Raw genomic sequence first — 25,866 nt, forward strand, 5'->3', positions numbered from 1 at the left:
TTATTGAAAGTATCACAATTTGGAGATCTCCAAGTCATTTTGGGAATACGTTTGTGTGGAAAGCATGTACAGGCCATCACTATATCATTTTCCATAATAAAAATTACCAGTCTCTTCTCATTATTATTTGAGTCGTGATGTAGACTATTCCCTCCAGTGATACTCAGGATGGCAGAAATACACCATTTTTGATTAGATGTGATCCTGGGAAATGTGTTCGACATGGACTTCATTGTTCATAAGAGGATTAGCCATATTATTATCGATTTTGAGACTAAATATCCCAGGTTATGTAGGATTAGACTGAGAGGTAGATTCTCAATTATTAAAGCTGAAATAATATGGAGATACATGCATGCCTGTGTAACAGCTTCTGCGCCACTATGAGGTTGAGGATGAAATATTTCTACAGGATATCCTCAAGGACTAAGGAGTAACATTTTCACAGGACCGTTAGCTTTAAGAATATGCAATTCCGAATGGAATGATGTTTCGAGACGATGAGATTCTGGTGGTGGTAGAAGAGCAGCTGCGCATCGTCCGAAAGAATTTTTTTTTTTTCGATATGTACAAACTTCCCAAGCGCTGGTGAGGCACCAGCGGCCGAGTGGTAATGTTGCTGAACTCTTGTAGTTTGGTCCAAGGTTTGAATCCTGCAAACGGGCTGGCTACACGGACGTTTTCCTATGTGTAACGTTTATACAAGTCAGTTTCCCATAGAAAGTCGTCCACGAAGACATCCATTCTCTTAGGCAGACAGGCCTCGCGGCTTTGCCGTAATCAAATAAACCAAACCAAACCAAACCAAACCAAACCAAACCAAACCAAACCATCCCTTAGCTCTGGTATAAATCCATTGAGCTAGAATGGGGATTGTCTTGAACACTTGTAATAACGAATAATAATGAATTGAAAATTGTACATTCAAAATCTTTTTTATTATTTTAGTCTTGGTAATACATAACCTCTAAACAAAAATTCAAATTTTAGTTAAATGCAATAATAGATTGGCAAATATGTTAAATTTTAGTTGAATAGAAGTAGGTTAAACTGTTTGTTTTGCACAAATAAATCCCGTTGCTTGATTTTCGTATAGTAAAAGTAAAAAGAAGATTATGTGTTTAAATGTAGCGCTAGTCTAAATAAGAATCAATTTAATTTTTTTTTAAATTTCAATTAAATGTAAAAAATACTTTACTAATTAATTTAGCCGGATTAATCTGTCTTGTAATTTACTTTACAGTGAAATATTTTTAAAACTGTATAATATTTGTTGTAATAAAAATGTCTCACTTGCAATTCAGTAAATTCCATGATTTAATTTACTGGCCTCAGATAATGTGGATAAAAGTAACTCTTTCCAAGATGGCACCTGCAAGTCCCGATTATTTTGATCTTCTACGGAGAATGGTTCCATAGAGAAGTGATGCTCAATAATTAAGTTTATTAGTATTTTCAGAATTACTGTTCACTTTTAAAAATGGTGGCTACGACACAGTTTACTGTATAAGGTATTTTATCCTTTCAGCATGCCTTTGTGGAGTAACGGTTAGCACACTCGGAGCGTATTCGAGAGGTACAAGGTTGGAATATCGGCGACGGCATTGCTTATTTTTCACGTCTCCCACTTCAAAAAACCTAATGACTCTACAACTGTATTGAAAACTTAAATTTAATTCCCTTCGATTTCATTCTCTTTTTAATAATATTGACAGTTCAATCATTAAATTATTAATCTGGCAGCACTTTTTTCAACTACCTTACACTGAAACCATATGCTCATTAATGGCTGATAGGAGTATTGAATACTGGTAATTTAGATCCGGGGTCTATTTCCAGCAAACGTGGCATTTTGTACATCTTGTATGATGTGACCACAAATCAATCACTTTTGCTAGTTTCCTGCGTCCTATTTCTTTCGTTTTAGCAAAAAAAAAAAAAAAAAAAAAAAAAAAAAACTTTATTATTCTTTATTGTTTTAAAATTTTTCACCATTTTTTTATTCTGTTATTGAGTCTAAAAATGAGACGCAAATATACTGAGCGAAGTTTTCAGAACCTTCCAAAATTTAGTTTTGACTCCTATCATAGTTCTTTATTTAATAATGCAATCCTTTGTAATGAAGAGTCTTTGTCATCTTGGTAGGCGTCCCTGGGAATAGAAAAAACATCCCAGCATAATGAAAGTGTCTCTAGATGGTGGGGAGGATCGCAGCTGCCTCTGAAACTCATCTTGTTCGCTTTTCTGGGGAAGAAGGGCTGTGCTCCACCTTCGTTTTCCATGAGGGTACACATCTGTACCACATCCACATGACTGTGAAGGATAGTAACTCGACCGTCGTGATGATGCTGGCACCCAGATACAGGCCAAGGGACCCACCTATCTGACCTATGGAACAAAAATCAGGAATCACAAGGCAGGATTTTTATGATACGGAAAATATTTGAATGATGTCAATATATTCACGCTAAATTTAATTTTTTTATTATTCTTTTCCCGGCTGAGACGTTTTCCAAGACGTTCGATGACTAAGAATGTTTCCAAAAGTTATATACCATGAAGCTTCACGAGGGGCATCGAGAAATTCTCAAATTTAAATATAAATATTTTATGCTTTTTAGAAAAGCTCTGTTAACTTCGAAATCCTCAATGGATTTTACGAGTACTTTGAAAACAGCCGACCAATTTTTCAAGGCATTCAAAGATGCTTAGGTTATTTCTCATGCCAAAAAATTACGGAGACATTGTAAAAAATTATGGCACTCATTCCATGCATATCTAAGGTGTAGTGATTTTCTTAATAAGCTAACACTGGAAGATTCGTGGTTTGTATTTAAAAGAGAGTACAGTTGACGTTTCCTGTTTCGCGTTCCATGGCCTTTGGTACATCGCTGGTGTCTCCCATACTTTTACCTTTACTTATACCTTTGGTGGTTTCCACAACTAAAAGGTATTGGAGGATATTCCGTCGTCATATGGATTTGGCCGACTGCATCTCATACGCTGTTTTTTGTTGCCTTGTAAGTGAGAGGGAATAAGAAATTAAGTCATTCCTGCCTTGAGTCCAACTGCTAATTGGAATTAGCAGATCTAGCTAGCAGCTGGAAATGCTATAGATCGAAACTCGCTGAGAGTATAATTGATTCTTCAAGTTTTCATGCCAAATATTACACTGGTTTCTATAGTTAGTAAGCGTATTAACCTAATAATTAATACGCTTCCCAGTAAGACGAGCTACATTAAGTGATGAACATTTTTCAAGAATGTTTAACAGGCTCAAGAGTTGTCCACACTTTTTTGCGGTAAGGACCACTTAAAAATACTCTTCGTAACTAGACGTTGCCACATGTTACTTAAAGTATATAATAAAAGAAAAATATTATTAAAAATGAGCGTCAAATTAGACTTTGCTAATCTACGTATATACTAATTTAGAGTAATATCCCTGAAATATAATAATTTTTTAACAATTTATAATATGTAAACCAATTTCAAACCTAGAACTGTATAATAAGCGTCAGATTCTACCTGTGCGTTATATATGGCGATAGAAATATCTTCATGAGTTATAAAAAAACCCTTAACACAGTTTTAATTACATGTATTACAAGGATAATTCACATTAATTAGATAGATTGTTAAAAAACAAATATTTCAGTTATGAATTTATTTCAATTATGAATTAAGTAAATCTTAAATCGTTCAATTTGTTAAGCAATTACATACTGATTAAATTTGAAAGAAAGATTGAAAATATTATGTTTTTCTGAATACCAATATAGAAAATTAATCTTTTACAAGACCACGCGGTCGATAAATTGAAAACCCTTATGCACAAAAGCAATACTAGCCAAGTCGAGTGGATGAAGAAAGAATGACAGCGCAAAGTAAGGCAATTAAATTTACAAGCTTAAAATTTTGGAAAAGATTCCTGCGAAAGACGCTGCTGATTTAAAGTATTTAAGGTATTTCTCCCGCCTTCCTAGCGTGCCTTCGTGGTGTAGTGGTTCTTCACGCTGGGCCGGTATCCAGAAGTCCATGGTTCGAATTCCCGGCGAAGGCGGTTGCTATTTTTCATCTTTTCTGCTACCAAAAATATACCTAATGTCTCTACAAATGGAAACAATATCAAATTACGTTCGACAAGATCTATTCATCGTCGTTAGGCCTAGCGTTTTGTTAATGTGAAGAATGAGATTAATTTTACTTATGAATAGTTGGGATAATTAGATCAATCAAGCATCATTATTATTAGTTAGACTAATTAGACAAATCAGTGTATATCTCTACATTTGGCCCAACGACGTGTAGAATTCCAGTCAAATACATTTAGCTGTTATAACAAATATTTATTAATTTTTTATTTTGGCTTTTGCCCTCAGAAAAGCAGCTGTTCGTGGCAATTTGCGGTATTAAATTCTTGTTAATTAGTTAGATTAAGGCTTTTAAAATTTTAAATTTCTTTATGTGGAATAAAGCTCAAATTCTTGTATAGAATATTATTTCAGTATTCTTTCAGTATTCTTGTATAGAACTGTTTTTGTTACTGATATATAGCAAGAACTAAGTGGCTGTTTGACGATAGTCTCATTAGTAGATGATAAGCGTCTAGTGTAATAATGAACAGTAGCGTGACCGTGAGGAACATTTAATTTTTATTTTGACTGAAAATATGAAAAATGTCACATTAACGTGATGTGTTTACAAAAAAATGAATATTAGCTAAGCATGCTTTTCTTGCGATCGTGATTCGTGATTTAGTATTCAAATTACGATGCTTTGATGATATTCAATATTGTAAAAAATTGTGAATGGTTTTGAAAATAAACATTTTGATAATTATGATTTTAAAATCTGTATGTAAGATGGCATTTATTGTGAACCAAATAGCACTGGCTATTTCATTATTGTATTTGTATGATATATTCTAGTCTTGTATTTGTATCGTTAAGGACTTGTATTTATATTTGATATATATTTGGTTTTGCAGTCTGTCCCCATATGAGGCAGGCGTAAAACATTACTATTATTATATTATGTATCTAAATATATGAAATTTTGTTTCCAGCATATTTCTTCTTCAAATAACTTGAGAGTACGTAACAGATTCTATATTTACTCTCACATAACTCCCACATGACATAATCCGCTATCTTAACTCTTTGCAAAACAGAGTTGTATTCCTCCATCTGAAAGCCATGCCTCTAGCAAATCAAGGCAATGCTGAAGTTTGACTGTAACTATTTTTTAGTGTCTTCGTCTTTGTCAGAATAGCTGTGTCCTCAACGAAGAGTGTTATTTAAGCTTAGTGTTGTCGGACGTCATGAGCATATTTGTCATGTAATAAGGAATTCAAAACTGATGCTTAGTGCACTCCTGTTTTAATTGCCCTGCCTAACGAATATGCATTTCAAACTTTGATGCTGAATGATCTCTTATGGAGCAAAGAAACAATAGTGAGAAACAGATTACCAGGAAAATTAACTTTGATTAATTTATAGATGAAGCCACAATCCCAGACGCGGTTAAATGTTTCAGTAATAGTTGCTACAGAATGTTTCAGTAATAGTTGCTACAGAAATTTTCAGTAATAGTTGCTACAGAATGTTTCAGTAATAGTTGCTACAGAATGTTTCATTAATAATAAAATGAAGAAGTTGTGTAGTGTTGTGTACACGCATATCATAAGTGACACGCGAACCTATATTAGGTGACTCGTATTATACATTTTCAGAGCTGTCGACAAAGACAAAACATTGCATAATAAAAAATACTTGTCTCATGTTAACAGCATCGTCATTTTCAACATAAGCTGCGCTTACCTAGGTTGCTCTAGAATGCATTCTTGGTGGAAGGGCGACACGGATGGCGGACGGATGATTCTATATGTGACATGGCACCAAAGTCAAGCTAGGAGTTTTCCGAATTTTGATACTCTAAACTCAAAAGTTCACCATCACCGTTCTATGGCTAGATGTTATGATGAGCAGAGACTTCGCTCAGACTTGTAGAAAATAAACTCATTCAGGAGTGACAAGTCAAGTAAGACATTCCATGAATTAAGGAATCGGCTAATATAATAATAGTTGTTATTGATGATTGCAGTTTGATTATTCGTCACTTCTGAAACTTTCAGTTTCTGTTACTCATCATAAGACAATTCAAAAGACCAAATTACACACAAGAAATTGTGATGTATGCAAAAGGAAAAAAGTATTTAAAATAGGCTTTATTGCACTATAAAAATGTGATAATAATGATACTATAAATAAATATGATAAATATGATAGTAAAATATAATTATTTTGCTTCTGTATTTAGAAAGAGTAAACGGCTAAAATATTGATTATGATATTGTGCAGTTAATTAAAGTCGTCTAGAAGAAAGTTTCTGTTAAAAAAATGTCATGCAAGGTTGTTAGGAAGAAAAGGCATGATTATACTCAAAGCCCTAAAATTTAATTTCCTTAGAACATCTTATAATAACCATGTTTTGCTTCATGAAATAAGGAAACAGCGCTAACAGCCACTCAAAGACCTCAGTGCCTACGATGTCCTAGAATATTTTGTAAGGATCTTAAGTTTTACTAACGTTTATTTTATTTTAAATCTTTACTATCACTTCTTATTTTCTACTTCCGGCCAGAATTATAAGCGTTAAAGTTTTTATGCAAAGTTTGTCTGGCGAACGCCAAGTATTTAAGTTGTGGCCTTTTTGCCAAGCGGGAGAGAGGAAGCAGTGAGTCAAAGCAGGCCGCTTACCTTCGAAGTTACTTAGTTGCTGTTTGCCTTCCAGGCCAGAGGTTTTAATCCTCTTGATAAATTTAAACGTATTGTAGTGTTCACAGTCTCTGTACTACATACGCTTCCTGTTAATATAAGGCCAATCTTCCACGTTTATTATTCTAAAGTTAAATTAGAGTTTAGTTTTATTTTTATACTTTTACGTTAGACCCCCAAGTAGTGGGTCAGTGTATTCCGAAGTACGGAAGTTATTGTATATAGAGAAAAATAAAGGGTTTTGTATACCCTTCATGTGTATCCTGTCTACTTACCACAATTAGTGAACATAGCTTTAGTAAGCTCTCTGTTCCGAGTCAGGTCCTTGTATGTTCCCGAAGAAGGTAAGAAGGAATATTGACCCTGATAGTGGCGCCCAACGAAGAAGAATAACCATGGCCGAGTTTCAAGAAGAACCTGTGCTGCCTGCAGAAACGGCTCAGAATCCAGAAATGCCAGCTGCCGCCCTGGAAGATTTGGTTACATCGTCCAGACCATGCGCGCTTCGATGAAACCAGAAGCAACGTTTAATGGAAACTCACCGGTAACCAGGTTTTGGAAAAATTGGATGACCACTTCATGCTCTACCCCGTGCACGAGTTTCAAAAAGTTACCTTAGCTACCAGCGCTTTGAGGGGCCAAGCGCTTAACTGGTTCAAATGTATAGGCAGAAGTCTCTTGGGTCAAGCAGGAAGTCCCACCTATACTTACGAAAATTTCAAGACTGCCCTACTAAGAGCCTTCCCTGTTTATTTTAAGAAAAATTCACGTTTTCAAACTCTTGTATGGAAACCGTCCGGATCCTGAAATAATTCAAGTGATTTTCCCGAGGTTACTGCCCCAAGTGCAAGACTTTATTGAATTAAGAAATCCGACTACACTGGAAAAGTTATTTGAGCTAGCAATCCAGTTTGAAAGTAGAAGAACGGCGGACGTCGAAAGAAGACGCCAGTATCAACAGCGAAACCAATTTGGTACGCCAAGACTACAGCAAACTCAAGCATACGGCTACGGAGAAAAAGCGAATCAGTGGGCAAGGAAACCCGAGCATTCAAAAACAGCCGGCGAACGTCGACAGTTCAATAGCAATCCAGGAAAAAAGTCTCAAGGCCAGTGGAAAAAGAAGGAAAGGACGGAAATGAAAAATAATTTAAACTAAAACGGATTTCTGCTGACGGGAGGGTGCGGAAATCCGAAGGCCACGAAAACCCCTCTTCCTTCAAGTTAAATACAGTAATGGTGAAAAATTTGACTCTTCCGAAGATTGAAGTGTTGGTGAATAATATCCCAACCACCGCACTCCTGGATACAGGCGCGCAGTGTTCCTGTGTGGCAGAAGATTTTTTTAGGAAGTATTTTCGTAAATATCGTATATATAATTCGGATAATACGACAGTGTTAGCTGCGCAAGGAGAAAGATGTAAGTGTATAGGTAAATTACCGCTGTATGTCCGTATCAAGGACGAACAAGTAAAGGTTATGTTTTTCATAGTAAAGAATCTGCAAGCACATATTATCTTAGGAATGGATTTTCTTTCAGAGGCACAAGCAACGCTAGATTTTAATGAAGCGTCCCTTAAGCTGACAATGAAACCACTTCGAGAAGAAAAGGCTGAACCGCCGATGTTAAACCTTGACCACCTGCCTAATGAAGAGCAACGAAGAATCCGACAAGTGGTAAGTGAATTTGCTTCGTTATTTAGTGATATTCCAGGATTTACTCAGGTTACTAACCATAGTATTGACACCGGAGATGCAATGCCAGTTCGTCAAAAAACCATACCGGTATGATAAGAATAAGGAAAAAATTATAGAATGGCATATTACCGATATGCTACGTAAAAAGATCATAACGCCCATCTCAAGTAGTTATGCTAGCCCGGTGGTTTTATGTTAGAAAAATAATGACTATCCTTTGACGCATCCAAAAAGATGGAGATTCGCTATTGATTACCGTAAATTAAACTCCATAACTAAATATCCGGTATATCCGTTACCGATTATAGAAGAAATTCTAAGAAACATAAAATCAACCAAATTTATGACGACTTTAGACTTAACGACTGGTTATTTTCAAATAGGGGTGAGGCCTGAGGACGTGCCTAAGACTGCTTTTATAACCAAGTCTGGCACTTATGCATTTTGCGTATGCCGTTTGGCCTTTCAGGGGCCCCGGCAACATTTCAACGATGCATTTACATTGTGCTAAGACCTGTTCTTGGAAAGTCCACATTTATCTATTTAGACGATATCATTATTACTAGTGATAATCTCGACCAACATGTACAGGATTTAAGACAGGTGTTTTCTTTATTAAATGAGGCCGGTCTAAAAGTTAATGTCGAAAAGTGCAAATTCGCAGCCCTGAATTAAAATATTTAGGTTACAAAATATCTCAGAAAGGAATCGAGATAGAAGAATCAAAAATAATCGCTGTACAAAAGTATCCGACTCCAAACACGGCGAAGAAGCTCTCTTCTTTTCTAGGACTTTGTTCATATTATAGGTCCTTTATAAAAGATTTTGCAGCTATTGCTGAACCATTGTTAAAATTAAAAAGGAAAAAGGCAAGATTCTCGTGGACGGCCGAAGCCAATAGTGCTTTCGAAAAATTAAAACAAGCATTAACGCAAGCCCCTGTGTTGAAATTTCCTGAAAAGGATGAGAATTTAGAAATTTCAGCGGATGCTTCGGATTATGCGGTAGGAGCGGTACTTTCGCAAAATCAGCAGCCCGTGGCATTTTTTAGCCGAACTTTAAATCAAACACAAAGAAACTATTCCGCGACCGAGAGAGAGGCACTTGCAGTTCTGTTAGCAGTACAAAAGTTCCGAGTCTATTTTGGAAAGGCGCCGATAACAGTGTACTCTGATCATGCGGCGGTAACTAGATTGTACTCAGGGAAAAATTTATCCCCCAGGTTAATAAGATGGGCACTCAAGCTGCAAGAATATAATCTGGTAATTAAGCATACCCCTGGAAAGGAAAATATCGTAGCATATGCCCTATCAAGAATTAAAATAGACGAACAAGGAAATACCGTAAAGGTGGCAATGCTTACAGCATGTACAATAAATTCCCGAGAAACTGTAATAACCGAACTGGGTAAGGATCCTGAGTTTGGAAGCATTTATGAGTATTTGAAGGATCCTGAAAATTTTAGCCACCAAGATATTGTGGCGATAAGAAATAGGGCGGCCCATTACGAACTAATAGATGGTCTATTATTTTATACAAAAACTACGAATTCCAACAACGAATTTCGACCTGTTATCCCAGCTAGTCTTAGATTAAATATCCTTCAGGAGCTCCATGACAGCCCTTTAGCTTCTCATGCTGGTATTCGAAAAACTATCCAACGCGTACGCGAGGAAGTCTACTTTCCTGAACTGCAAAAGTTAACAAGGGCGTATGTCCAGTCCTGCCCAACATGTCAAGCAGTTAATTATATTAATTTCCTCCCGGCCGGGTTTCTAAATAGTATTAAATCCGAATTTCCAAATGAAATAATTGGCATCGATTTATTGGGCCCTTTCCCAAAAAGTCAGTTAAATAAAAGTCGCTATCTCCTTGTTATGGTTGATCATTTTAGTAAATGGACCGAAATTGTTCCCTTAAAACGAGCTTCCGCGAAATTAGTTACTGATTCTATTTTAAATAAATATATTTTAAAATACGGGGCGCCCCTAAAAGTTATATCGGATAATGGTCCTCAATTTGTAAGTAATATATTTGAAGACATGTGCCAAAAACTGGGCATACGTCATTTAAAAATGGTCCCGTATCGGCCGCAATCAAATATAGCGGAACGGGTCAATAGAAATATAGTGAAAATTATCCGTAGTTATGTTAAAAATTTTCATAAAAGCTGGGATAACTATGTCAATGAACTATGATAACTATGTCGCCTTTAGGACCGCAAAACATGATACAACGGGCAAAACTCCTGCTGAGTTATTTCTAGGCAGAAAGATTATAACACCGTTAGATAAATTATTTTATGTGCAACAAAGAGCCCCAGAATTTAAAATGGGTGATATAGAAAAACTAATAAAAGAAGCAAAAAAGAATACGGAAGTAGCACAAAGAAAACAGAAGCTCTATTATGATTTGAAACGACGGGGAGTAACTTATAAAGTAGGGGATGAAGTTTTAAAAATTAAGCATTCACTTTCTTCAGCACCAGAAGATAAAACTGCCAAATGTTTTCCACGATTTGAAGGACCATATGTTATAGAAAAAATAACTCACGCTGTAGTAGTGTTAAAAGCCAGAAATGGTGAAACCTGTTCCGCAAACATTGATCAAATCAAGCCCTACTTCGATCGTAATAAATTGCAAATATTTTCAAATCTTTTGCAGGATCCGGCACGGCAGACACCGCAGGCACAAGCTCCAGAGGTGGGAAAACGACAAGTACAAGGGCAAGCCAATAAGAGGCAGGAGCAAGTGAAAAGAAAATTGCCCCGCGGAAAAATTGAAGGTAGCAAGAAAAAGAAGCCGTTCCACCGTCCAGAAAAGAGAGTTAACGAACACCCCCAGAATGAAGAAGGGAGAAGGACGACGTATGTGAAGAGAACCAGGAGAAATGACGGCAAGTATAACCCGGCTCTAAAACGGAAGATCGACTCACCCGACAGGACTCTCCGCAGTAAATGTAGCCGAACTGCGGAAGGGCCATCAGCGGCGGAGGAAAAGTTACAAGGAAAATTTGAACGGCCAACAACGAGGTCCAAGCAGGAACACGACAGAAGTTTACCGGTTCCGCCAAGACCAGCTGCCATCAAACGGCCAAGACCACAAGCAGAGGAGAAAAAGAAGGTATTCAAGGGTGACCGAACTGGTGAAAAAAGGAAGCTTCCAGAGGAAAGCACTGAAGGGCGAGCCCGTACAAGAAGGAGGATAAATCAAACTACTATCTGCAATACCTTTAAAGACTGGGCCCAGAAAAGGATGTCCGAATATCACAAAGATAAGTAAAATTTTATGTTACTTTGCAAACTTAAGTTAATCTTTCATTCTTACTGCAAGTGGCAGATTTCAAGAAGTTTTACCTCATGCGAGGTCTACCTTTATCGCCAAAAGGGCGAGAAATGAGTTGTACCGATTTTGGTATTATGTTTTTCAATTACTCGCGCGTAAAACTAAAGTTGATGTATAATAGCGTTGTGTAAAGACTTAAATATTGTAAAAAGTTATTGTATAAAGTTTATTTAAAACATTCTATCAAGAAAGAAGTTTAGTCTGAAAGACTTTTTGAAATGTAGTATTTCAATGTAGAAAGAATTGGCACTTGCTTTGAAAAGAATAGAAGTTAACAATGTACTACTAATGTATGTTTTCAAATGTGTAAAATTAACGGAATGTTGATATGTTCTTATATACAATGTGAACTGTTATTTTAAATGTTAAGAAATACCGTGATATGGTAAAAGTGAATGTTAAAATTTTTCTATTCGTGTGACTGTAAAAAGACTAAAGCATGGCGAATATGTGTTAAAGGTTGAATGATGTAGTTAGGCTCTCTGACGCTACACTTTAGAGTTAGACACTTTTAGAATAGTACCTCAGGGTTTAGAGTTGAAATTAGGGTGTGTTAAGAGGTCTGGTTATGTTGAATTTTAACACGTTAGTGTTTTGATTGTAGGAGGGAGTGTTGAACACGTATACATAAACACATTCGTGTTTGGTGTTCTTTTACAACACATGTCAGAGAGCACGGGGAGAGATAATTAAAATAGTCATGAATGAAATAAGAATGTTAAGAGAAATATAAATATGCATGTTACTTGCCATTTCATTGTGTAACATTTCATTAAACTAGTTTTCCTTCCAGATCTCTGGAAGGAACCAGATTTGAATAAAAGCTCCTGTTTAAATGCAGTACAGATGAAAAATTGGCTGTCCATGGAGCTGATATTGTAAAAACAATTTTTTTTTTAAATTTCTAGTTTCTAGTGAGAAATGTTTGTAAAAGATTGGCCTCGCGTTAGATTCTAGAGCTAAAAGTTTTCAACAAGGTCGTTTTAGACCTCAGTTTCAAACTAATTAACTCTGGCGGGAAGTATGTAAGGATCTTAAGTTTTACTAACGTTTATTTTATTTTAAATCTTTAGTATCACTTCTTATTTTCTACTTCCGGCCAGAATTATAAGCGTTAAAGTTTTTATGCAAAGTTTGTCTGGCGAACGCCAAGTATTTAAGTTGTGGCCTTTTTGCCAAGCGGGAGAGAGGAAGCAGTGAGTCAAAGCAGGCCGCTTACCTTCGAAGTTACTTAGTTGCTGTTTGCCTTCCAGGCCAGAGGTTTTAATCCTCTTGATAAATTTAAACGTATTGTAGTGTTCACAGTCTCTGTACTACATACGCTTCCTGTTAATATAAGGCCAATCTTCCACGTTTATTATTCTAAAGTTAAATTAGAGTTTAGTTTTATTTTTATACTTTTACGTTAGACCCCCAAGTAGCGGGTCAGTGTATTCCGAAGTACGGAAGTTATTGTATATAGAGAAAAATAAAGGGTTTTGTATACCCTTCATGTGTATCCTGTCTACTTACCACAATTAGTGAACATAGCTTTAGTAAGCTCTCTGTTCCGAGTCAGGTCCTTGTATGTTCCCGAAGAAGGTAAGAAGGAATATTGACCCTGATAATTTTACCTCAGCATCTCAGTATACTACACAATCTAAAACGAGCACGGAATTATCATGGCCATAGTATCATGATTTTACGGACAGACATCTTGCATCAATAGAATTTCAACAGAAAATTCTGTCCGTTTATGACAATGAGAAAACAAATTGAATCATAATGCGATCAGTCTGCAATTATATTTCTGATTTTTATCCGTACTCTAATAAGAATAGAATTTCGTTATCGACTGGCCCTTCCTCGTGGAAGTGGTAGAAAGAGTTCCTGTGATCCCTTAGTTTCTGTCATCCCTTAAGACGACAGTCTCAAGGTTGAAGAAAACCGAGGCTTCACTTCAACAAATAATAATTCAGAATTAAAATCCCTATGTGCCTAAATCTTTAATAAGTGTATCGTAACTGTAAAATTTTGTCATCAAGCGTGTTTCTTACAACCAGTTTAGACAGCAGATCAGTTAATCTATGTGAAAAGAATGTAGGAATGTACAAAAAGAGTAAGCATATTATTCAAGTTCCATAAACTTTGCAGCAGCAAAGTTTAGCATAGTTACTACAGACAGGTTACAGGAAAAGTTAACGTCTACTTACTAAAAAGACTGCTAAATGTAGCAGTCCTGTACTCATGGTGGATGTAATGTTCGGCGTCGTACGATATCACCACTCTACTGCAAAATGAAAGAAAAAGCTTATACTGAGATTGAAAAAGTGCAATAGCCAAGTGATAATCATGAAAAATTAGTCACGAAATTACATACTCTATTGACTCGCATGTTTTCCTCTTTGTTTTTTCAAATTTTACCTCTTCAAAATGGAGAGGGCAAAATTTCGCGGTGTACACGATTTTTGAAAAGTCAAAATTCAGCAGTTTTAAAAGAATCTTGAATAGATGTGTTAAATGAATGAATAGATGTATTAAAAATTACTGAAGTCTCTATTTAAAAAAATTCAGTTGCATGTATTAACTTTATTTAATTATTTTTTAAGGGTATCGTGTTTTACTTACACAATGCATTTTTTCAGCCTTCCTTCCATGCTGCTACCATAAAAATGAATTTTTATAAATATAAAGTGAAAACGTTACTGTTAAAAACACACAAAGAAGAAAAATATGCGAGTAAATACATATATTCATATAAAAAAACTAGAAAGCCTGGAGGTCATACGAAATGACCGCTGTTCTAGATATTATAAATTGTAATTAAAAGGATTTGTGCAAAGGTGTCTGCTAATTCAAACTGAATTACCCAGGGCAGGCGGCAAGGACGCCGCTTTGCTTACTGCCCCACGGGGTTTCCCCCTTCTACTTGCTTAATTGTTTAAAGTAGAGTGCAATGAAGGAAACCACTGGCGGTACATTTCTTAAAAGCCACCATTAGCTCAATAAATAAAGGTGATTTAAATAATAAAATGTTAATTCACATGTCAAAGATCTCTTTGTACACGACATTTCTTGTGTAGATATTTCCATTATTTTTAAGCTCGCCTTGCAGAGGACCAACCATTATTTTTAAATTTACGTCCGTTCTTTCACGAACTCTTGAACAGGCAACATAAAGTTGACCGTGTCCAAATGCAGGCTCAGGTAAAAAAATGGCAACACGCTAAAGCGTTTGGCCCTGAGACTTATTGAAGGTCATAGCAAAGGCAAGTTTTACAGGAAATTGTCTACGTCTCAATCGAAACGGCAACCCTGTGCAGTGGCAACTTCACCCCATTGGCTAGTAAAGTTACGCAAGCAACCAATAAACTATCGGCGACAAACAGACACTTAAGCCATATATATATATGGGGTGAAGTAACATCATCTCCTCCGAAACGGCTATCTCCCGGGCTTAGCTAAGCACACCGTTGGATTCCGCAGGTCCATGGCACGCCATTTTGACCATTCGCTTCTTCTTAGGACTTTAATTAGCCGAGATATTAATTAAAAACTAATTTCCCCCTATGTTTTCCCTACATTTTCCACTTTCTTTCTTGGGTTTTCCCTATTAGAGGTATTTGGCTACGTGCCAATTTTTTTTTTCCTCGAATATCTACGGAACGGCGACGAGTTGAAATTCGAGACGCGTATCCTCGGATTCCAAAAAATTCCCCGAATCCATCGATACATCTTCGTACGACTTTAATCGGTTGAGATATTAATTAAAAACTATGGAAACGTTAATTTCCGCGCTCATTTTTTCCCAGTGGCAACAATAAACTATCGGCGACACACACTTTAGCCGCTTATATATATAAAGATTACATCTTTTATTATAAAGATTACATCTTTTGTTAGAAATATTAACTTGACTTCAGAATGCTTTAAATAAATTTTATACTTTTATCTTTACATTTTTACTTCCTTGTACGAAGTAAAAAGAAAGTATTGTAATCGCGAAAAGTTTCAGGCATCCTATTTCAACGCAAATATACATTTTCACCGCTATCGAATGCAATGTTAGAACCCAGCCTCAGTTGTTATTTTTCTTTTCATAGTCTATCACCGTAAGAGTGGCAACCATCTGATTTTTGTTGTAGTTTGTTGTAGTTCTACGGATTATGAAAATAAATATGAAAGAATATTATATGTAAATATTCTGTAGAATTTTATATGTAAAGTTATTTTATTTTAAGTTTATTAGGAGAAAGGAGAACGGGTAGTTCTTGCAAATCTCGAACAATTTTGGTGACGACGGAAGTGATCGGTAAAACAAGTCAGGGTAATTTTATTGGTTTTATCGAATTTAATTCTATTTGACTTTATTGAATTTATTTTTATTGAAATGGAATCCTTAATTGAGAAACGAAAACCTGTCAGAGCGTCTTTTACGAGAACAATTAATGCAATTTTGCAGGAATTAGAAAAGGAAATTCCTGATGAAGAATTTATAAAAACGAAACTCGTTACTTTAGAACGTTTATCTGTTAAACTTAATGCATTTGATACTCAAATATTAAATTCAGAATTTTCTTCAAATGATCAGTTTGAAAATGAATGGGCGAAAGTTGAAGAATACAAAGAAAAATTAGATTTAATACGAGTAAAAAACGGAATTATTCTTCAATCGCCAAATGATACAATCTACTAGCACTATTCCGCCGAATTCGAACAAACGGAAACTGAAAGTACCTAAAATAGAGTTAAAACAATTCGGTGGCGAAATTAAAGATTGGTTACCGTTTTGGGGACAATTTCGGCGAATACATGAAGATAAAGAAATTCAAAACGAGGATAAGATGCATTATCTCGTTCAAGCAACTGTACCCGGTATGAGACCACGGGATATTGTAAACAGCTTCCCTGCAACTGCCGAATATTATGAAAAAGTTATAGAAAGCTTAAAAAATAGGTTCCGCAGGGAAGAATTGTTGGTAGAATTCTATATTCGGAAATTATTAGGTTTGATTATTAAAAATGTCACTGATCAAAAGAGAAAATGCAGTATATCAGAATTGTATGACAAGTTAGAGTCGTATTTACGTTCGTTGGAGTCAATAGGAATGACAAGCGAGAAATACGCTGCAATGCTGTTTCCGCTCGTGAAATCTTGCATTCCCGAGGAAATTTTACGAGTTTGGATTAGAAATTATGCATCAATAATTACAGCAGAAAATTCTCACTTTGAGAAATTGAAACAATTATTATTGTTTTTAAAGAATGAAGTGGAAGGAGAGCAGAGAATTTCTTTGGCAAAAGCTGGATTTAAATTAATTGATTCGGGTGCCAAGAAAGAAAGTAGAAAAGATAAAAAGTACCAGAGTGAACATTTCGTGCCTACAACAAATCATTTATTCTCAGGCCAAAATAAAGCAACCAATTATAGTGAGAAGAATTCTTGCAAATTTTGTGAAAAATTTCATGAAAGTCAAGATTGCTTTGTTGCTCAGAAGATGCCTCTGAGTCAAAAGAATGATGAAATTAAGAAAAAGAAGGGTTGCTTCTTCTGCCTCAAAACTGGACACAGGGCCAAGCAATGCAAGACAAATGTACGATGGTGGATATGCTCCAAAAGACACTGGGGTGTCATGTGTCCGGATTTGCCCACCAATCAAAAGAGCAGTGATGTTGAAAAGAATAAAGAAGAGGAAACACAAAACTTGCGAGCACTAATTTCCTAGATGAAGTGTTTCTTCAAACACTGTTTATTAATATAGACGCAAACAAAAAGCAGAAGACTGTAAGGGCACTTATCGATACAGGATCGCAACGTTCATACATATTAAAGAAGACTGCTGTAGACATAGGGTACCACGCAATTGGATCTGACTCTTTAATCTATGCACTTTTTGGAGGAGTAACAACAAAGAGAGAAATTCATAAACGCTATGAAGTGAACGTTAGGAAGCCTAAGAGGTGATTTTTCTAGACGACTAATCTTGTCGGAACAGTCGAAGATTTGTGGACTAGTACTCAGTTTACAGCCTGGACCATGGATAGAAGAACTAAGACAGAAGAATATCCATGCATCTGATGTAGGTAAAAAGGATCTGAAAATAGATATGACGCTGTAGAATTTTATATGTAAAGTTATTTTATTTTAAGTTTATTAGGAGAAAGGAGAACGGGTAGTTCTTGCAAATCTCGAACACCGCTATCGAATGCAATTTAACGATGTTTTTGTGTGACATCTGTACGTAAGGACAGAATAAAGGACTCTTTCCCCCCCAAAAAAAATTATAAAACTAATTTAAAATGAATTCTAAAGCGAATTTTTCGTGGCATCTCTGTGTACGTACGTATGTACGTAGCTCGCATGACTCAAAAACGAGTAGCTTCAGAGCGTTGAAATTTTGTATATAGGACTGCTATAATACGTAGATGTGCACCTCGTATTTTGGTTGCAATCGACGCACCAAACGTATATAAATATATTTATATAAACATCCACTCTGTTACCCAGCTCAGTGATCTCAGTTTCTTTTTTCTTATATGTTTGTAAATTGTGCATTTTTTGCTTTAAAAATTATTGAATTATGTTGTTTTTATCTTCCAGTTAAGGTTTTTATGCCTTTAGTGAATCTGTATGCAATATTTGTAGATTTATCAACAATTTAAAAGCTGTTTAAGTGCGGTTAAGCCTAATTTTTTATATATCATGGCGGGCATTTTTGTTTACATTTGAAACAGCAGAATAGTACATTTGTTGCCAATCTATAGAGACTAAGCTTTGCAACAGCAAAGATAACGCTTTCATTTATTATTGCGAATTAAATCATGCTTAATCCATTCTGGAATTTATTCGAAAAAATAAGTATTTAAGATTTACATCGTAATTTTTAATATAGATATTTTGAATTTTTATGTATTTTAGCCTTGTAGAGAAATGAGGACTGAATTAATTGAATGAGAAATACTGAATCGTCTGTGAAAACTAACTGTTTCTTTCTTTCTCTTTTTTTTTTTTTTTTTTTTTTGGGCTTGCTTAATTTCTTTCATACATCGTTTTAGATTTTATTATAATATTTGAATAGAACATGTGGCAACGATTAGATAATTCTTCAGATGATATAAATTTTAAGCATTCAAAGTTATAAAACGAATTAAATGTAACGCTGTTAAGGAAACTTTTTACAAGTGATACTTATGTTCCTTAATAATTTAAAAACTTTTTCGTATTTTTTAAGTAAATTAAATTATAACAATGAGAACTGTAAGGTTTTGTTTATAATAACCATTCTGTCAGCCTCCATCAAAATGTAAATCAGCATTCAATAGAAGCGCAAGTACAGAATAGTGAATGGGTTTCCAATTGGAGCATTTCTATCTATTTCCAGTGATTTAGCTTGTACCTGATTCAGCTAGACAGGTAAGTGTAACGTCATGTGACAAGATTTGGTTCATAATCTGAGTATTGAACTTAGCTTTAATTAGTGGTGAGATTTAAATGGTTCTCGTGAGTTTGATAAGTATATTTTTAAATCAACAAACAGTTATTAAAATCAAGTTGTATATTTATTCGTACAATTTGGGTGGTATAGACAACTGAGGTCAGTTTCGTGGAAAAACTAAGAAAAGATACGTGTTGCTTTGGTTCCGGTTTTAATTGCTCTTAATTACTGCAAAAGTGCATTTGAAGAGTTATATTGCATAAATCTTGAGCACGTTTCTCTAATTTTGTGCTGGCGAAGTGCGTTTTACGCAAAATATCAGTCCTTTTGTGAAGTCATCTTTCGCCAGGGAATTCTATGTGTATGTGCTTGTGCAATGCTTATGATATTGTGTTTCTAAATTATGATATCGTGCTTGTTCAATGCTTATGATATTGTGTTTTCCAAAATCTAATTATGGATTTTTTAAAATTAAATCGTAGCAATGAATGCAACCTCCGCCATCTGGAAATCTTCGTATCCTAGGTAAGCTCTTTGGACTTTACCATTTGGGCGCAGTGTAGTGTTTTAATTACTTGACCACTTTGCAGTTTTAGATAGCATTCCTTTTTTTTTTTTTTTTTTTTTAATATTTGAAGACAGATTCCACAACCCGCCATTACAGTATCGTATCGTAAGTAGCTATTGAAGTATCTTCTTTCATAAACAACAACACGTCCTTCAGCCAGGTTGTCACTGTTGTCAGGATGCCTTAATGTCAGGCACATAGTCTCACGAGCTCAGTTGACTTTCTAACTGTTTAATTTTAGTTTAATAATAAGTTATGTCATAGCAAGAATGGTTTTCGAGTTGTTTTTCTACTTGTGTTATGTTTAAATTTAATTATTCAGTGCATTACTTGTTATTTGCCTTGTTCTTCACATTAAATTACTCGCATTAGCTTTCTTGTACGCATTTGTGGATTAAGTTATTTGCACGAGCATTCCGGTATTTACTATTTGCGAATTTTATGTTGATGCGATATCATGTACCCATTACATATTTGAAATTTACTTGCTAAATATTTGTGTGTTAAGTGTTTCTTTTGATAACCTCCCTAATATTAAGCTATGTTGAGTCCAATCTTATAGGTAAAAAAGAATTTCTTCCCTCCCCTGATACCATTTCAGCCTCCTTTGGGACATACCCGAATCTAAGTCAAATTGCCTGTAAACCTGTTTTCTTTGCATAACCATTAGTCTTGTCTACAAGCAACTTTACAGGCTATCTCACATAGCTAAGGTGGTAATCTCCTTGGCATTTATTTTGATCAAAATTTGTTATACAGTTAATAATATCAGCCCTGTCTTAATTGTATCAAATAGTGCTCCAACTTTTATGCTGTATACTTCACTGTTTTATACGTGCAATTTATTTATTATTTGTAGTTTTATTTCAATTTTTGCTATTTTGGTAATATTTGCAGATTTGTCATTTTCCCATCTAAATGATAGTAATTTAAGTATTGGGTCTTACTTGTATTAGCATCGTACTAGCTTAATTTTTAACTGTATTTCTGGTGTGTCTAATAAATTCAGTATAAGCGCACTTCCCATCGTAGTCTTGTCGTAGTTATTTGGCCACATTTTCTTACAGCTGAACCGGCATAGGATTTTTGTATTTTTGTATTTTTACTTCTTATCAGTATTTGTTTGCTAAATATGCTGTGCTTCTTTGTAATAGAATACTACAATTGTTTTACAGCCTTTTAGATTGTTTCTGTAATAATTTCTTTCTGTTCGAAATTTCCCTCGTCCTGTTATTTTTGCGTATTAGAATAAGTACGATTTTGTATCACTATATATCTTTGTGCACCTTCACTGTTGGCCATGGGAACCAGAATTTAGCGTTTGGAGTAGTCTTAGGTTAAAACTCGGTTTCCCTGTTTTACTTATTTACATCTTTAGGTTTCAGTTCTATGCATTAGCTACTTAGTTACAGCGATGAAGTACGTTGAAGTGTGATCTCATGAAAATTCCCCGAACAGATTATCAGCTTCAGTGGAAACTTATTTTCCACCAGCTCCTAAATTAACTAAAATTGACTTTAGCCTTTGTTAGCCATATTCGCTTAGAGGAATCAAGGACTGGATCCGAAACATGCGCATTTTGTCATGTGAAATTTCACAGTTTAAAACACTTTCACATTTTAAAATACTTAATTTTATGTTCTGTTGATCCCACAAGAAGAGGAAGTCTTCTTCTATTAGTAATGTAAACGTCTTACATTAAAGAACTAATAAAAAGTTTTTTTCTTAATCTATTCTGACTTAGTATTATTTTATGGAAGGATGAGAACGATCGATAAGTCGCGTGGCAGTCCTTATGGAGCCGAAGCTAACAAACATTTAAGTAGACAGGTTCAGTACTCAACGTAATATAATGCAGTGTAATGTAATGAGGCACACAAGTGGAAACACTAGGCTACAAACATTTCTAAAGGAAAGAAAAGGTCCACCAGCGGCCGAGTGGTAAAGTTGCTGAACACTCGTAATTCCGTTTTGCTTTCGATTCCAGGAAAACTGGCTGGCTGCATGGGCGTCTTTGTGTTTTTTCCCATATGTAACCTGTATATGAGTCTGTTCTCCTTAGAAAGTCCTCCACGAAGGCGTCCTTCCCCTTAGGCAGATAGCCCTAGTGGGCTTTGCTGTAATCCTAGTAAATCAAATCAAACTAAAAGAAAGAAAAATTGTTTCATAATCTTGGCATGAAAAAGGAAGTAGCAATTGTATTAGAATCCATTTCCAAAATTACATTGTAAGGATTATGTTAATTTTGAGTTAAACTTCTTTCCTGTCAAATTCTTAACTTCAACTTACTACTTCCGGCCAGAACGTAGTTTTAGAATCACGTCTAAATATATAATGAGAAAGAGCGGTATTTAACCGCGTAAGTTCTACTTGCTGAGTTAGAGTGAATCAGAGTTTCTGATTAGCGCGCGTCCACCTTTTTGGCTACTCTCTCTCAAAGCTGTTATTACGCTCGGCCGTACTCAGGCCCTTGATAGCTTCGCAGTCAATTAGCGTTAAAGGGCCAACTACGTTAATACTTTGATAGCTTCGGCTATATCTCTTTAGTTTAGATTAGTTTTAGTTTACTTCTTAAGTTCCTCTTAAGTTCAAGCCCAAGTGCCGGCTTTTCTTGTATACTCCAAGACGGAGTTCTATTAAATCTTATTTGAATAATAAAGGGTTATTTACCATTCCATCTTATTGTTTCTTGTCACACGAACTTAAGCGATAATTTGCTCATCAGTTCTTAAGATTCTACACGTTCTACAGTAACTTAGCATTTTATAAAGTGGAGAACTCTATAACATTTAAGTGATTAATAAACCAAACCAAACTGAAAGAAAAAAAATTGTTTCATAATCTTGACGGGAAACAGGAAGTAGCAATTCTATTAGAATACATTTCCAAAATCCTTATACAAATCGAAATCTAATTTTAAACGTTCGTAATTAAATAAAAATAACAGTGGGGAAAAATATGAACAGAGTGAACTATAATGAAACAAACCGAGGCCGGAAAGCCGTGAGGAAAAAAGAAAGAAAAGTACTGCTCTCGGTTTTCCTATTTTGCAAGTTTAATATTTGTTATAAAAACGCAAACACTTTATCAACAATATTAATTCAGTTTTGAGCCATGCTACGGAAAAACAAGTAATTTCCTATACCAAAGTAATATTATATCATTAACAATTCTTCCGTGACAGGATCTGTTAGCGGAGACCATTACGTTCGCTAATATTTATCTCCAATGTTCAAAGATGAAGAAATCGAAAACAATCTTCTTTCGAGGAGATATATTTTTTTATTTTTTACAAAATTAGCATGAAACTCTGATGATTTTGTCTTTCTTCAAAGCATTAAATTTGCGTGAGTTTAAAACATCAAGAGAGGAAATTTAGTAAACATGCTTTCGCCTTTTACGTCATTCAAATTTTAAGACAAATTTGTGTCAGCATCTTTCCTTTTTCGGATTTTGACGAAACTTGCGTCATCGTTGCCCTAAGACTTTCATGATAAATTACCGCATTTATTCTTTTTGTTTTTCGATTAATTTTGCGCCTTGAAAATCAACAGTCAAACCTGGTGTGTACCTTTTCTGTGACGGAGATTGAGAAAGGAAATTTAAAAGATTAAGAAACATATGTGCATAAATGTATTAACAATACTGTTAGTTACTGCTTTCAAGTATTATTTAAAAAATTTAATATTGTATTTTCCTTTACTGGCCATTTTTTGACTACAGCTATAAAAAATTTCTTGTTCAACTTTTTGAATTCAATCTGAAACTACGTACAAGCAATAAATTTTGATAGAAAGTAGAAAAATTAAATTATAGCATATATCCAGTGTTCATAGTATGTTATCATAATTATTGACTAGAGGAAACTGCAAGGGTAAAGATAATACTGCTGATCATTCGATTTTTACAAATACTTTGCGCTTTTAGGATCAAGAGAAAGGTCTCTTCCAAAGGAATATAAAGATGTCTTGTAATTCCGTCTTTATATTTTATTATTTCTTATACATTGAATCTGATGTATACTTCTATGCTTAATGATGATCGACACCAGTAATAATAGAATCTCCAGGAAATGGTGTCCTTAACTCAGAAACCAAAAGCACTTCCATTTTCATATCCATAAGAAAATAGGATGAATAAATTTGGTTAGGTTTTAAAGAATTAAATGAAAGTCTTAAAATGAATGCACAAAAACTACCATTCTAAGAATTTCAAAAGCTGATCGCTATGTTGTATTCGAAATTAAAAAAAAAATCATACGAATGAATCAAATATTTCTAAATTCTGTGCTACAAAACTAAGGACAAAATCTATGGTAGGGAGACACACGCAAGTAAATTTTGTAATTAACTCGGGAAAATCTAGTTACGAGTATCATGCAGATAAACATAATACCTGTCTAATATATTGCTAAGTAAAATTTCAATGCATGCCATAATGATAAAAGATGGATTTACTTTCTATAAAACCTGTAACATAAGCAATAAGCATTTGTGGAGCTGCCCTGAGCAAACAGCGATAGACTCGTTTGAAATGATTTCAGCCATAACTGCTCCATTCTGACTTGATACGTATGACACAGGCGAAGGCCTGAAAATTATATCAGCAGTAACTCGGGATATAAATCGACCTGTTTCCATAGTAAATACACCAGCGAAGGATAAAGTCCACATCGTTGAAAACATAAAAGGATATTTACCTTATTACATTATTACATTTTATTAAAGGGCCATTATCAAGAAGAGGTTGCATAAAATATGTATATATGTAAATACTTCAAAATCTATGTTCAGCGTATTCTAAATTATTTTATTACAGTTGTGTGTATGTTTATAAGATAAAAAAGTCAGTAACTCAAATGTATAACTTAAGCTAGCAATAGCTCGGTAATTTTTCATTTTAATTTGTGTATGTCCCCTTTACGTTCTAATTCTTTTATGATAATTTTTCTGGACTGCGTGTTTCCATTTAATGCTTGTTTATGTAATCCTCCTGCATTGCGGATGGCTCTTTTCAAATTGCAACTCAAAATTTAAACAAAGGACCTAAGTCTATAAATACCGCTATTACTATTTGTGCAGAATTTTTTCCTGCTTTGCCTGTTGCCCACCTACGCATAGTTTGCTGTTATGCTTTGTCTTTTGTATAAAAAGATGTAAGCTTTACAGAAGGTACAGAAGGGTGCCCAGCGCAGCCCGTAAAGATGATGTGTGATTGAGAAGAATAATTATAAATAAATTGTGTTTTGTTATCGTCCAGCCACAAGTGCTAGTTTTCTTCGTTATGAATCTAAGGTATCTACGCAGCTGTATCATTCTATCATTCTCTCTATGCTCTTTAAAGAATCATCAAAACAGCTACAGAATTATTATAACATATATACATACTGTAATTAAACTTATGGACAGTAAAATGTGCAATAAAGCGTTCTGAAAATTTTCATTTTAATTTATTTGCATGTCTGCAGACAAAATATGATGAACAAAAAAAAAAAAAAAAAAAAAAAAAGCGCTATTTTGTGCCATTAAAAGGATAAAATGAGTCTGGAAAACAAACTTACCTTTTATTTGACCCACCAAGGCCAATATATGAAGCTTCGCTTTTGAATTTGTATTCAATACAAGGACTTTTGCAAATATGATGCATTTCTGTTACTGAAATACAGAAATATATTCACGCTAGAATACCTATTAAAAATTTATTACAATAACAGTGAATAATAATTTACAGTTTCACATAAAATTATATTTAAAACCAGTTTCCGTTTCCTTTATTTTATAAAACATGAAACATCTAGTATTTTCAGTTTCAATAAAATTGGACCTGATACTAACAGAATTTGCTTAGTCAACGACAAATAAGTTTGTCTTCTTCAATACTGTAAACACTGGTATTAAAAACCGTGGTATCTAAAATGCCACTTTGCTGCAATTGAGATATTTCGAAACATCTTAACATTGACGTTAAGCGAGCTGCAGTCACAGTGCATGTAACAGGCGCAGCTGTCGACTGCTTTTCAAAGAAAAATGGTCTAATTATGAAACTAGCTGTCTACCACACC

The 25,866-nt window shown here is 34.8% G+C and overlaps 1 protein-coding gene across 1 annotated transcript; it reads right to left on the minus strand.

The window, feature by feature from the left end:
- Positions 1-1,599: 1,599 nt before the first annotated feature.
- On the minus strand, positions 1,600-25,451 carry LOC146999424 (uncharacterized). The gene is made up of 3 exons (XM_085811558.1): positions 25,366-25,451; positions 14,015-14,091; positions 1,600-2,388 (listed from the first exon to the last, which is right to left on the minus strand). The coding sequence occupies exons 1-3, from the start codon at positions 25,449-25,451 to the stop codon at positions 2,228-2,230; spliced, it is 324 nt and encodes a 107-aa protein (XP_085667684.1). The 3' UTR covers positions 1,600-2,227.
- Positions 25,452-25,866: the final 415 nt, after the last annotated feature.

The sequence above is a fragment of the Stegodyphus dumicola genome, chromosome 1 (assembly GCF_044657685.1).
Source record: "Stegodyphus dumicola isolate Sdum_Otavi_A_Nest chromosome 1, ASM4465768v1".
Classification (NCBI taxonomy): domain Eukaryota; kingdom Metazoa; phylum Arthropoda; class Arachnida; order Araneae; family Eresidae; genus Stegodyphus; species Stegodyphus dumicola.

Excerpts from the sequence above, each read along its gene's own strand:
- LOC146999424 (XM_085811558.1), bottom strand. The coding sequence starts at position 25,451 with ATGCATCATATTTGCAAAAGTCCTTGTATTGAATACAAATTCAAAAGC. Across the intron at positions 14,092-25,365 it reads CTTGGTGGGTCAAATAAAAG|TAGAGTGGTGATATCGTACG; the intron begins GTAAGTTTGTTT and ends TTCATTTTGCAG. Across the intron at positions 2,389-14,014 it reads TACATTTAGCAGTCTTTTTA|GTCAGATAGGTGGGTCCCTT; the intron begins GTAAGTAGACGT and ends TTTGTTCCATAG.